Below are 14,099 nucleotides of genomic sequence, written 5' to 3' on the forward strand. Positions count from 1 at the left end.
CCAATAAAACAATCGGCAGAGATGCCCATGTTTTTGGATCTTTTCCTTGTCTTATGATTTCCAGGGTTATACATTCAACAAATACAGGAGTGGGAGAAAGTTTCCAGATGAGGAGAGAGATAATTTTGACTGTTTTGTACTTACTCAGCTGCTATCCTAGCCCCAGAAGACATTTATAAACTTTTCTTCAATCTAAAAACTACTGCACTTAATTTACTTATTCCCATGGCAGGGATTACACCATTTCACAATTTACCTGTTTACTTTTGGGGTTTTCTAAGTTAAAAATGCTGTCTGCAAATAAATTGGCTCTGAAACTAGGTGATAGAAGTGACGTGTGTTGTCTATCTGATTTCAGGCTCATTAGTCACCTCTCTGCGGCCATGAGGGCTGCTGGAAGGAAACGGTTCAGAGCGCGATAGGTGGCAATTCCAGGGAGCAGGGGATGTACCCGTTTGCCAGCTCTGCTGTACATGCACTGCAGGGCTTACGAAGTCTTGCAAAAGGATGCAGTTTACAGCACAGATTATTTCTTTTTTTCTTTTTAATCTACTGGCCTTTGCTTTGACTTGCGCGGGCTGGCAGAGCGCGAGGAGCTCCGCAGTATCAGGAGCTCCCCTGGCTGTTCCCAGTCCGTTCGGGTGATGGGGGGAACCAGAACCTCAAGCATCCATGAGAAAAGCCGGTGGAACTGGACCCTTCTCCCAACAGAGACATTTGTACTGCTAACAAAGCCCCTAACTGCAGCCTGATAAACCAATCAGTCCCCATTTTGTCCCCTGTTTCAGAGCAAAAATCAAGAGGCTGAAGTTGTGCCAGATGAAGAGAATAGAAAGGAATAAAAACTCTGACAGGTTAAATGTGAAAAACAGAAAAGCAGGCCAAGAAAGTTTGAGAAACAAATCGTAAGAGGCATAAAAGCTAATAATAATTTCTTTTTCAGACACACCAAGAGCAGGAAAACTGCCAAACAGTCTGCAAAGCCAACAGATGAACAAGGTATAAAAATAGTGCCTAGAAAAGATAAAATCACAGTAGAAAGTTAAGTGATTCTTCTTCATCTGCATTTGCTAGAGAAACTTCAAGAGGTTCCCATAGTGGAATTAAAAAAAAATAGTAAAAAAGATCGTATTTGGGAGGATCTGCCTAAAATTGAAGTACCAGCAGAGGAGGTTGTAGAACAAATTAAGAAAATGAAGAGTAGCAATTCATCAGAACTTACTTGACATTTGGAAACTAAGTGTAACTGAATTAAATGTGAAGGTATGTAACAGCTGAATTATTTATCATAAGTGGAACCTCTCGCAAAATCGCCTTAGTACTTAGTAGAAGAACAGAAGGTACCAAATAATAGGTTTCCATATAATGCTTAATAAAATACAGAACAGTAAAACCACTATATCAGGCAAACCAGTAGCACAGCACAGCAGACTTTTGTCTTGAACTTCTAGGCATAGATTTTCTTGGCAATTATCCTTAACAACGTATCTCAGAAAAATAGCTCTGATCTGTGGTATATGGATTTATTTTAACATTTACTTTGTTACTTCATGCAACTGCAACTGGCTCCAGCCAACTCCTAACTGGCACCTGCAAATAGCAAACAGGAACTTGTCCCAACTAAAACTTGGGAATTTGGGTATAAAGTTTGCTGGGTCTTTCTAAGCCTAGGATTTCATCTACAGCCTTTGCAGCCACCCTTACTAGCACAAGAAAGGGACCATGGAATGGGCACTGAGGCCCTATTAGGTGTGGCTAAGACTCCCAGAGGTTTTGGCACTGGAACATGCCATTGGAGGTCTGCTGAGATACCTTTAGAAGAGGGAAGGACCCAAGAAGTGAAGTCCAACTGCTTTTTGAAGTGCAACTTCTCAGCACCAAGCCCATCTCCTCTCCTCTGCGCTTTATTTTTAGGAGCAGTCGTAGATGCATCAGTACCATGGGCGACTGTGGGGCTCAGTGCCAAGCGTAAAGTCAAGGCTTCGTCACTGTGACAGAGTACACACCACCTTCTTCCTGTCAGTTACAGGCTCAGTTCAGTCTCAGTTTGGTCTCTCAGCAGGGGTTTGCTTATACCTCCAGAACTGGAAGGCTGTCCCTTTTGGGTTTTTCCCATTTTATTTTGTAATGGAAATCTTTTCTTTCATGTAACTAGACTTACTAGTGACATTTGGCCAGGGCAGCGCAGGCTTCAGGTTGGCCGCAAAGCATCTGACTATGAGAAGTACCAGTACAAGGAAGTTGGAACTGATGATTTGAGTTCAGGAGAAGACCATCGCAGCCAGAGTGCTGAAGGGTCCCGGCATCCCCAGTCCAAGCAGGCTGGTTCTGGGCAGCACACCGTAGTCGTCGTTCTGTCGATGGTCCAGTAAAGACCTACAAAATCTACAAGACCTTTGCCTGCAGGTGGTAGTCTGCAGGTCCTTGATCCTGCCTCCTCTGCAGACAGTGCGTATTCAGAGTCTGGGTTTGGGTCCAGACAGATCTGGCAAGTCTAGTTATGACTCACTCGGTTTTCTTTAGAATCCTGCACTCCTCAAATTGTTGTAGTTTCATAATAAGCCTCCTCTAAGTTAGCTCAAAACCATTAAACACATCTGTTCCTGCTCCTATTGTCAAAAATAAGGCAGTCTTCTGTTTGCCTTCATTTTTATTGGCATCCACTACTTCAGCACAGAGAGCAAAGTGCAGTCTAAATATTTTCCAATTCTATTTCCAGAAAAAAGTTTCAGTTTTGATGACTCTTTTTCAGTGCTCCGGTCTACCATTCAAGCTACTTTCTTTACTATGTTTTTACTCCTGGTACAATTTAGTGTTGGATCCATGGTAGGGCATGTAAATAGAAACATATGGATGAATTGAAATCAACTCAGTGATTTGCTTGTAATTCTGAAAACACCCTTTTATTACAAACAAAAGCTTCACTCAAGTACTTTAATACCTTATAACAATAGAGAAAACTGCAGGAGATGGGGAAACATTTTAAACATTAATTTTACAACCAGTCCTTTCATGTGGCTGGCTCCCCCCATGACTAGCTGAATCCTTTACTTCCCTTCCTATATGCAGTTTCTCAGACATTTGCACCACAAAATCTTCAGGATCACTCTCACAGTCACTAATAATTCTTCTGAGAAATAACATTCGCAGCTCTTGTCTTTTAGACGTGTTCCCATTTAGGAACTAATATTTTTATCCAACTCGCCTTATTTGTTCAGAACTGCTACTACCACTTGCTGCTGTGCTATTTACATCCTGCTGCCATTTTGTTGCTTAAGCTAAATATATTTTTATTGATAATGCTATACTTACTGTTCAGGAACCCCATGGATTGAGGATACCCTATTTGTATATATCAGGGCACCTTTATTTAGTTGTATAAATCCAATTGCCTCTGCCAAACTTAGCACGGGCTCCTGTGGCATTGCTCCCCAAGACTGTGTCTATGGGCAGTGTCCAAAGGTCAAATTCTCAAAACCTTAGCACGCGCTTAGCTCCCGACTCCCTAATTTACAAAAGTTTAAATTTAAAGCATTATAACTCTTGGCTTCCTCTTTAGCAACGCTTCCCATTCTAGGGTGTCAGGAGCTACCACCACTCTGCTTTTACTACGTCGAGATCAATCATCCAACTACCCTCGCCTGATAGAAAAACACCTTCACAGAAAGCTGCCAAATGATAAAATACACACTGTTCCAAGTGTGTTATGTGCTTCTTTTGCCCGACCCCTTGGACTATTAATTATTCCATCAACAAACATTAGATACAAAGTGGCTGTGCTACAGTGATGGCTAATAGTTACTATTTCGTAATGATATGAGACATACGTCCTAGCTGCCCCAAATCTATAAAACCTCTTTGGTTCGTGCCCCAAAGCTGCCCATGCTGCGATACAATCCATCTTGCATGACCATCCTGAAATTCACAGGGGTAACACAGGCAGCACCTGACGCTGCAAACGAAAACCTTAGGGTGAAGCATCCAGGAGCACTGCCAGATTCCCCTCACCTTGATCGTATCGGTTGACGTTCCAACCATATGCAGAGAGAGTTAGGTTTCCTTTACACTAAGGGAGACGGACCAACATTGCAGGTTGTTGGTACAGCGAGGGTCAGACTTGCCCACTTTGTTAACAAACACAAAAAATAGGCATAAGCAGTTTGTTTCCCTGATACCCTTGATCTGTAATCTGTCTGTGCTTGTTGAAATGCCACATGCGACCAGGTTTCTGAATTCTGTTCTGTTAATCATTGACAAAATCCTCTAATAATAGTTGACCATAACTCAAATATTACTACCTTTTTCCACAGACTTAATATGTTTGAAATGGTTCTCTCATTAAAGCAAATGGTTAATTACAAGCATTGAAAACTCAACTGAGCCATGAGGAAATATGACTTCTGGTCTGTTCCCTGGCAGACACTGCATACAATTTCTTTCACTCATTTACTCACACAATTCCCACCTGATACACATGCGAAACTCTCTGCTCCTGACAAGTTCAGCAGCCATGTGAAGTACCAAGACTAAACCACAACACCACTTTCTTGGTAACAAGAAGGGTCTTCCCAAAGCCTGGGGAACATTATCAGCGCTGTTGAAAAGCAAGTATTGAGTTCTCTAGCTGTATTTCTCTGGGGACAAGCAGAAGACCACAACCTCTCACACACACTTCAGCAGGAGCAAATGTACTGATAAAAGTGAAGCTGAGAAGGTTTTGATGCAAGACACACATGAAATACTCTCATTTTTTAGGATGTTGTAAGGAAGACAACTCTTGTATTGCATACACCAAACGATACTAGTTATTTTGGGGTTTGTCAGGACACTCGCAAATAGCAAAGTACATTCAGAAAGACATTTTCTAATCTTGGTGGCAAAGAACAGCCTTTTCTTCAGAAAAAAATTCACCTTCAAATTTTCTGCTGTCAGAGGCACATTTTAGTTAGAATTCAGTAAAGGAGCACGAGTGCTGTCCCAACCCCCTCTTTTTTTACCTTAAACTTTTATAGAATCACAGAATGGTTTGGGTTGGAAGGGACCTTAAAGATCATCTAGTTCCAACCCCCTGCCATGGGCAGGGACACCTCCCACCAGACCAGGTTGCTCAAAGCCCCGTCCAGCCTGGCCTTGAACACCTCCAGGGATGGGGCAGCCACAGCTTCTCTGGGCAACCTGGGCCAGGGGCTCACCACCCTCACAGTAAAGAATTTCTTACTAATGTAGTAATGTCTCATCTAAGTCTCCCCTCTTTCAGTTTAAAACCGTTCTCCCTCTGTCCTATCACTACACTCCTCAATCAAGAAAGAGGCCCTCCCCAGCTTTCCTGGAGTCCCTTTAGGGGCTGGAAGGGGCTCTAAGGTCTCCCCGGAGCCTTCTCTTCTTCAGGCTGAACAACCCCAACTCTCTCAGCCTGTCCTCACAGCAGTGGGGCTCCAGCCTCTGATCATGTTTGTGGCCCTCTGCTGGACCCGTTCCAACAGGTTCGTGTCCTCCTTATGCTGAGGATTCAGTAAAGGAACATGGGTGCTGTCCCATCCCCCTCTTTTTTTACCTTAAACTTTTGACTTGCTCTGAATCTGCATCTCTCTCTGAGCAATTCAAGATGTCGCTCCTCTTTGAGCTGCCAACTCCACAACTACACGCAAACATTTGAAAGACATTCTTATCTCGTCAGGTGACGTAGTGGCATCCATGCCCAGCTTCTGCAACCACAAAAGCCATTCCAGCTGCGGTACTACAACGTGAGCAAGAATTTATAGTTACAGGAGGAACTCTAAATAGCGTACATCCACACTGGAAGAAAATATTGCTGTGGTAACAGGAATAAAACAGTATTAGCAGAAAGCAGACTTAAGAAAAGCGGCATTTTCTTTCTGGTTGTAACTAGGAGTAGCAAGGGAGCTGCTTGCGTTTCCTCAAAGGGGGAAACATTTGTGTACAGTTCCCAATGAGAACAATCCAAAACCCACAAAAAAACCACACAACCAAAGGTGTAAAAGAACTCAAATCAAAATGGCTACAAATAGAGAATAAGGGGTGTTTTCAGTCTGCTTAAGAGGCCTGGGAAATGTTTTTGGTGTTACTGTGGATATTCACAGTAATATTTATTAGCTGATCATCACAGACCAAGAAAGGTTAACCTTTTCAAAGGCAGTTTGGCAGAGACTGACAGAAACTTGAGTGCAAGCGATACTAATTTTAAAGTCTAATCTGCGAGAAGCTCTTTACACAAGAGTAGAGAAAGATTAATTCACTATCGGTGCTCAAGGATGATGCACAACATCTGTGAACATTTAAAAAGAAATTAGACTTAACCAGCAATGCCACAAGCTCAGTAAGAAGGCACAGTGTGACCCCAAATTACTTAATATGGGCACTTACTGAATGATAAATGCCCTTTTTATGCATGAAAAAATTAAGTTATCTTCCAATTGTTATTTCCTACAAGAAAAACAAGCCTTTAATCACTTGATACAATTTCCTTCTGCTTGGCAAGATGTTTGAGAGTTTCAGCAGCACGGTGGAATTCCCAGTTTGGAATAAATTTGCCTGAGTTAGCTTTTCAACAGATCTAACACAACCAGCAAACAACAGGCACATTTCTTGCACACTTATGCTGATAACAGGCTTTAACGACTACTTCCTACACAAGTATGTTTCAGAGTTAGAGAGGCGATGCTTTCAGATACTGAAATTGAGAATGCCATACTCTTCCATAAGCTTGAGATGAATACAGTAGTCCAAGACTCAGTGTTGCACCACTGTAAACAACATGGCACGTACTAATTGTTTTTTCCTTTAAATAAAATGCCAGCCACTGTCTATTCCTTTATATTTTATTGAAGACTCATTTCCATATTTAAGCTTTGCGGGGCTGCAAATAAGTTCAGCAGTATATAACGGCACAACAAAATAGAACAAAAATTGTAGGCTGGTAATTCTTATATATTATTTTCTAAGAAAGCTAATTAGAAGCTTTCCACCTGAAAGACAACTACTCCAGGCAACAAACTATTAAACTTACTGTGAGGGGAAAAAAAAAAAGAGACAAAATAAAACAAATACATACAGTGCTTTTAGTTCCTCAAGCCTTACTGCTGTCACTGCCATATGTTTATATATACATAGATGAATTTTATGTATGTTTTTAAACATTGACAAAAGTATATCAACACAAAGACTCCTTTGGTTTGAAGGTCTAGATAAATCATAGACTCCCCTCTGTTTGAAAGAATGCATGAAGCTGTAATCCTTGCTACTTCCACAGTATACTAATGTCTCTCCATATTAAACAAATGTTTCTACTTTTTCTTCAAGTATTTAAATCTACTCCCAAACTGGGAGTGTTTGAGAGGATGTGACATCACATTTACAAGGTTGAGAAAGTGATTCTTGAACTTCATTATGATAATGCTGCAATAAAGTTATCAAAACTGGCAGTAAGAAGACCTGAAGGCTTAAAATTGCAAAGCTGTCATGAGGTATGTGATAACGTGCAATACTTACAAGGCAAGCACCTTCCATTCTGTCTCTTCTGATTTATCACTCAGTCGCTGCTATGTATATCCCAGGTAGCCTGCCTTATTAATAACTATTTATGCAAAATGGGTTAAGAACATGAATAAGAAGCAACAATAAAACACAGTCTGGGAACTAACATTTGGTTAAAAAAAAAAAAGTCTTTCTACGTGCGTCACTATAATGTGACAAATTCTATGGCTGTATGTCTGTGATTAACTGGTTAAATGCAGAAGAGTTTAATTTAAAAAAAAAATTGTGCTTTCTGTTACAGTAACAATTAGAAAGATCAAGCAGTTACTTCCTTCTCTCTGTAGAATGCAGAATGAGCAAAGAACAGCAAAAAATGAGAGCCTGAAGAGGAGAATGGAAAATCCTAACCCTTATTTTTCCCCTTTATATCAACTTTGCAAAATTAATTCCTTACTAGAATTATGTTACCTTACCACTAAAGATAACTGACAGCTTATGAAACCAAAACTAGGGGGGGCATACTCTTTTTTGTCTTGCAAAAGCAAGGTGAAAGACAATTAAGTTAAATGAAGAATGAAAATTTTAAACTACTGCACCTGCTTATGAATTCCACAGAGAATTTTTTTCCCCTCCGCTGCTGTGTGAAAGACACACACAATTAACAGGACGGACTACATGAGTCACATACTTCCACATGGGAAGCTGGTAAGGTAAACATATACGAAACAGTTATCAAGCAAAAAGTAAACACAGAAGAAAAATCAGAGGAAAACATATCTGCTAATCTTTCAATAAAAACAAATCTTGAAGTTTTATAATACTCTGTGAAACAGTCAAAGAAAGAAGAGAGAAACGAGGAAATGAAGTTGTTCTACACTTTTCAGTGGGAAAGTACTGCCTGGCACACAGAGCACATTTGATTTCGAACAAAGCAATAAAACCCACCACTGTAGTTGTGGAATAAGCCCTAGAAGTGAGACCTCTCAGCCATGGGGACTTTCTCCATAGTTCAACAGACGTCCTACGACTTAAGGACTGAAGCCTCTTATATCTCTTCTATAGAGGATTTTCTTCTCTCTGAAGCAGCTTAATGAGGAACTCTGAAGTTCTTCGATACCTTTGCTTGGTTTTAGATTTCCCTTCTCAAACTCAATAGCTCACTGTATAAATGGAACTGATTTACAGCATGCAGAAACAAATGACCTTATCACGTTTTATTTATTGGCATTTATAAAGCTTCTTGGAAGAGAAGCATGTACATATTAAGTTCTCTGCAATTAAAGAAAAAAATTGTACAAAAAAGTTCAGATCTGCTCAGTTAGTATATTCAGAGGATAGTGAGCAGCATGAGTCCATTTGAAATTCACAATATCTAAGTCACATAATTTTTAAAAACTAAGCATTTCCTTCTGCTTTGGCTCACCCAAAGCCAATTTTATCCTGAAGCAGCTAAATAGCCTTAAATAGACATGACTAAAGAACACGAGAGACTGCACAGAAGCCATCTGATTTCAGTTTCCTTTGTATTTGTTATAGAAAAAGGTACCTATTCCAGTCCAGTTTAAATGAAGATGTACATTTGAAGTACCACACCGAAATGTTCTCAGCCGAGGTAATTTCAAATACTCATTACATTTACTATGTAATGCAGAATTTGCTTTGGTATACTATGTGTGGCTGCTATCCTTTAAGTAATCAAACTTCCAAATTAATTATCTTGTCTATAATGGAGTAAAGAAATTAAAATAAAAATTCAACATGGTCAATCCACTTCCAAATTTGCATAAGTCTTCCATAAAACACAAACATACTGGAGAAAAGGGACTCAAGCAGTTCTTAAGGTAAATACAATAATTAAGAAAACTTTGCTAGATTTCAAGGCAACAAAAGAAATTTCACTATTTGACCTCTACATAAATAAATGCAAAGATTTCTTGCATTATTTTGCTTGATTCTGTACAAGTTTCAGTAATTAATTTTATTTAAATATAACTCTTACAACAATTTGATCCAGGATCTTAATGAAAATGAGATGTAAAGGTTGACAGTTCTAATATAGAACTTTCACAACAGTTATTTTAACACTGACTAAACAAGGAATGGAATACAAAAAGATTTAGGAATTACACATTTTAAACTGAAGATGTCTTATCTCAGATTCACTATGAAGACGACTTTTGCAGGATGTCTCTCCTGGTTCTATCCTTTAGTATGCAACTTCATTGTTTACCTACCAAACAAAGCATACAAGTTATCACAGCAAAATTTACAGAATAATTGACTTTGGCCTTGGTCTTACAAAGACCTATTTACACATTTGAGATAAGTAAGCATCTTCTTCCCTTTAAATTCTATACACATGTTCAAGCTTTAACCCTATGTTTGGATCTACAAAATCCGCAAGATAAAGTGTCTCTCAAATATACATCTTAGACCATTAGAGTAAAGTGTCTTTATATATGTGAACCTATCTTTCGCTAAATTACCCACTCTGCATCACATGGACACCTCTAGAAAATGAAGCACTCGCTTCCACAGTTAACTCCTTGGTGCTGATGGGTTTGACTGCTGAAAGCAGCTATTAGTAGGGGGGGAAACTCAAATCATTGTGCAAAAAGAAATGAACATGCCTCAAGTTGCCCCCAAATGTGACGAATCCTGTAAAATAAGAGAAACAGGTCCTAGTGCACATTAAGCAGATGTCATAAATTGTGTGTGGAAGGCTGCAGCTGCTCAATAATCACACTCCCATGTGCTCACCATCTTATTCTTTGGAGTTTGTGTCATTTGAACACCTCAAATAAGAACCATTTTGGCTGGAGATTTTATTTTAATTTTATTTTTTTTAAAATTCTGGTTCTCAAAGGCCCACTGCCAATGGCAGATCATTTTAATGGAAAAACGGATCTCAACACCAAAGAGTTAATGCTGTCTATGCATAACTGAAACAACTCAGAGTATAACTGCGGTTTAAAAATCCTTCAATTTGTTTTGTGACAATCTAGCAACAAGATAGATTTTTTTTTTTCCCCCTCAGTTTAAGATTTAACCCACACCCAAAACTAATGCCTGCTATAAAGAAGGCAGTTCCTCATGCCACTATTAGAAGTTCCAAAGCACTGGTTAGTTCATAATTAAAAGAAAAGCAAGGTACAATTGCAAACGAGTATGTGACTTTTTACAGAAGGCCTCATTGTGGTAAATTATATACAGCATAGTGTTCTCATTTTCCTTAAAGTGCTACTATCATCATATTGATACAAGATCATTTATTGTTTTAGGAGGTCTTTGAGTACAGCACCAGCACTGGCATCAGGAGACACTGGCAGCGGCGTAAAAGTAGGCAACGCATCAGAAATCGGTTTCATAAGCAGATGTCCAGAACTACTAGCAGGTGTTATGAGAGGCACTGCTGCAGATCGAGGTGCTAAAAATGGATTTATATCTGGTCTTCTGCTCGTTCCCGAGACTGCGGAATCTGAGATGTAAAACAAAACCCAACAAGAAAACCACTTTGTTAGAAAGCATGTGTTAGTCTACCCAATATTTACAGCATTTGTTCACAAACACATTCAAAAATTGCTTACTTTTGCAACGTGAAAATACTATCTTCTTGCTATGGACCATAGACGCTCTCAAAGACTTTCATTCCCTCTGTCTTCTCTCATCTTGGATCTCATCTGCCACTGCTTCTTTTTCTGGACAATTCCTATGTCTACACTTCAGGCCACCAGTTACAAGCCTGACTTAAAGATCAGGTACAGACCTGCCAACCATATTGTGCTTGCTGGCAGCTGACATCCAGTAACAGCTCAGGCCACCCAAAAAAAAATTATACATCTCTGTCACAGGCAACCTGAACACCCTTTGCCTGCAGTGTCGGACATGAAATACCTGTCACATTGACTCTAGCACAATGCAAAGGCGCAAGGGCCCTTGTGCACGCACTACAACGTGGCGCACAGGTAGGTTTTCCCACCCCATGGTGTATTGGCACAGCTTCCCCAGGAAACAGCCCCAAGAAAACCCCCGTAAATAAACACCACAGACACAGTGAGCCACAATTTAGTCCTGAGACAAAACTTAACGTTTGGTCATTAGTCAAATTGTAATAAAATGTTAGTTTTAATAAATTATTAATAAACTATTTTTTTTTTTAATCTAACAAATCGACTTGCCCCTCCCCAACTTCCCCCATCAAATCCTCACTCAGCTCCAGATGTAACCTGTTCTCAAGGTTCCTACACCAGATGCAGAGCAGAAACTAAACTGACATTCCCATATCAAACTAATTGTTTGGATAGGTGATTTTATTCAGATTTTTTTGTTTAAGCGAAGTCTTTCATCCTGTAAACATTCTAATTCTCATAAACGCTTTTCTGTGTGGATATTATACTGACATTTGTGCCCGGTACTTAAAAACTGCTCCCATACGGTCCACTTCTAGGAACAAAAAACTTAAATGTACCCAAACAATTAAAGGGATTATCTATAACAGGTGTCTAGTTTTACAAGCCAGCAATTTAGCTCCTGAATGGATAAAAGGTATCAGGAATTTACTTCTTCCAGACAAGGACACTGGTTTTTTACTAAGTAAAATAGATACTTTACCTCTTATATTGCTGTTATACTACAAGGAAGAAGAGTAAGAAGAAAACTAAACTTAATTTACATTTATTAAAAAAATAAATACTGCTTTCAGAGATAAATTGGTATTTCACAGTAGACATTTATACTTTGTAACATCCAACTACTTTAGGTGAATGGAAAGAGGGTGTTTAAGCATATATATCTCTCTATGTGGATCTATATATTACATAGGTTTTTGGGGTTGGGGTTTTTTTTGTTTGTTTGGGGTTTTTTGAGTTTACAGTTAAAGTTTCAATCAGAACAAAGCTTCTGCAAATCATGACTGTATTTCGGTAAAGTCTTAAATAAATGCACATAAAAAAATCAAGCACAAACTGGATCACTTAAACTGAAGATTTGGATCTTACATTACTTAGACAAAAGCGCGCTATTTCAACATGCATAATATAAGCAGAATTGTTCTCTGCCTCAGAAAAATCAAAGTTAACACTCATGCACAGCTTATAGAGATTTCAAATCAGGCCATACACTTAACTGATTTTCTTTCAGTCCTCTCTGAGCAACCAGGTTCTACATACCAGAGAGGCACTGCAAGGCTGGTATTACGTGCATTCTTCACTCAGTGAGACCCAAGCTGATCAACGGGGATGCTGAAAATCAGGACTGGGTTCACTGATAAACCATATGGCGCTGTCTGTGCAGCATCTGTTTGGCTTTAACAGGTGCCATTAAAGCCTTTCCATGTCAAAGGGAATTTGCTCCCTCAGTCTTCTGTATTGAGATTTTCGGAAGTGGGGTACAGAAGCAGCAGGAAGGAAGGGTGGAGGAAGAAAAAAAAAAAAAAAAAGAAGAGAAAGCAGGAAATTGGGGGTGGTGGCAGGGGGAAGAAATCAAATTCATAATTTACAAGTGAGAAAACAGAGAGTCACTGAAATCCCCTTGAAAATTCTGCCTTTAGTCATTTATGTTCTGTGTAAAGATTCAAATTTTTCTTCAAATGTTACCTTGCATTTGACTGTTGGATGGAGTACTGCTGGTTTTACTACTTCCTGCTGCTCCCAAAGGTTTCATATCATGAACAGAGAGCTTGGGTGGAGGAAGGCTTGGGCAAGACTCTGTTTCGAGGAATTTCACAAACAATTCTGAAAAAGACTACAAGAGGCTACCAGTTACTATATTTTACTGATGCTCTGTTGAAAAGTATGTAAGTTAAAAACACATAGGTACATAAAACACAAAGCTGTCAGCAGCCTCCAAAAAATTCTGCACTGCTACTTAATACTAAGTATTTAGTACTTGGTACTAACTAGTCCTTAGTGAGTGACAATGAAATTTATTTTCAAAATACAGTTTTTTTTGCTGTCTCAGTAAGTGGTGTTTATGTGAAATTGATAAACTCTAAAGAGAACATACATACTTCCACCATGGTTCCATTATTAATTTAAGCCAATTGTTTCAAGAATCCCACGCTGCTGCTGATATCAGAGTATTTCCTGCGTCCATGCTCAAGCAAATAACTTCTCCAGAAACACATAAAACTTAAACATTTAGCTTAAAACACATTGCTTTCTTTATTTGACAAAAAGTCTTGAATAAAGGAAGCATGGAATGATTAGGGTGTCAGTAGCACCACAAGATAAAGTTTTGCTTAGTAAAGCCTGTACTATACATACAAAAGCATTAATTTTGCTATTTTACATCCATAGTTAATCAGACCACAATCCTCTGGCAGCCTAAGTGTCTGCATTATTTCAGTGGGCAAAACCCAATCCCTACACTTTAAGTTAATTTACAGGAATCCATTCTCAATGTGAAAAGTCTAGCTCAATGAGCAGAAATCCAAAGTGAATCCAGAAACCCCAGTCCCTCAGTGCTCTATCTTTGAGTGCATTATTTACTGGTCTGCAAAATGGAAAGCTCCATAGGTTAACTGCTCCCATGGACCATGCCATGAGAACTGTTGCTTTACAGTATTTGAAAGCTTAAAATATCAACGTTATATGCTGTACATAAGA

General features: G+C 39.2%; 1 protein-coding gene across 3 annotated transcripts in view; it reads right to left on the bottom strand.

Moving 5' to 3' along the window:
• Positions 1 to 9,000: 9,000 nt before the first annotated feature.
• TRIP11 (thyroid hormone receptor interactor 11) overlaps positions 9,001 to 14,099 on the bottom strand; it is a 34,712-nt gene continuing 29,613 nt past the window's right edge. For 2 of the 3 annotated variants that reach the window (XM_063332546.1, XM_063332545.1), the window contains exons 19-20: positions 13,089 to 13,236; positions 9,001 to 10,972 (exon numbers count right to left, since the gene is read on the bottom strand). In XM_063332546.1, the coding sequence (XP_063188616.1) occupies positions 10,764 to 10,972; positions 13,089 to 13,236 (357 nt within the window). In that variant the 3' untranslated portion in view covers positions 9,001 to 10,763. The remainder of the gene's footprint in view (positions 10,973 to 13,088; positions 13,237 to 14,099) is intronic. The other variant, XR_010070751.1, reaches the window with a different exon arrangement.

This window comes from Chroicocephalus ridibundus, chromosome 4, assembly GCF_963924245.1.
Source record: "Chroicocephalus ridibundus chromosome 4, bChrRid1.1, whole genome shotgun sequence".
Lineage (NCBI taxonomy): Eukaryota > Metazoa > Chordata > Aves > Charadriiformes > Laridae > Chroicocephalus > Chroicocephalus ridibundus.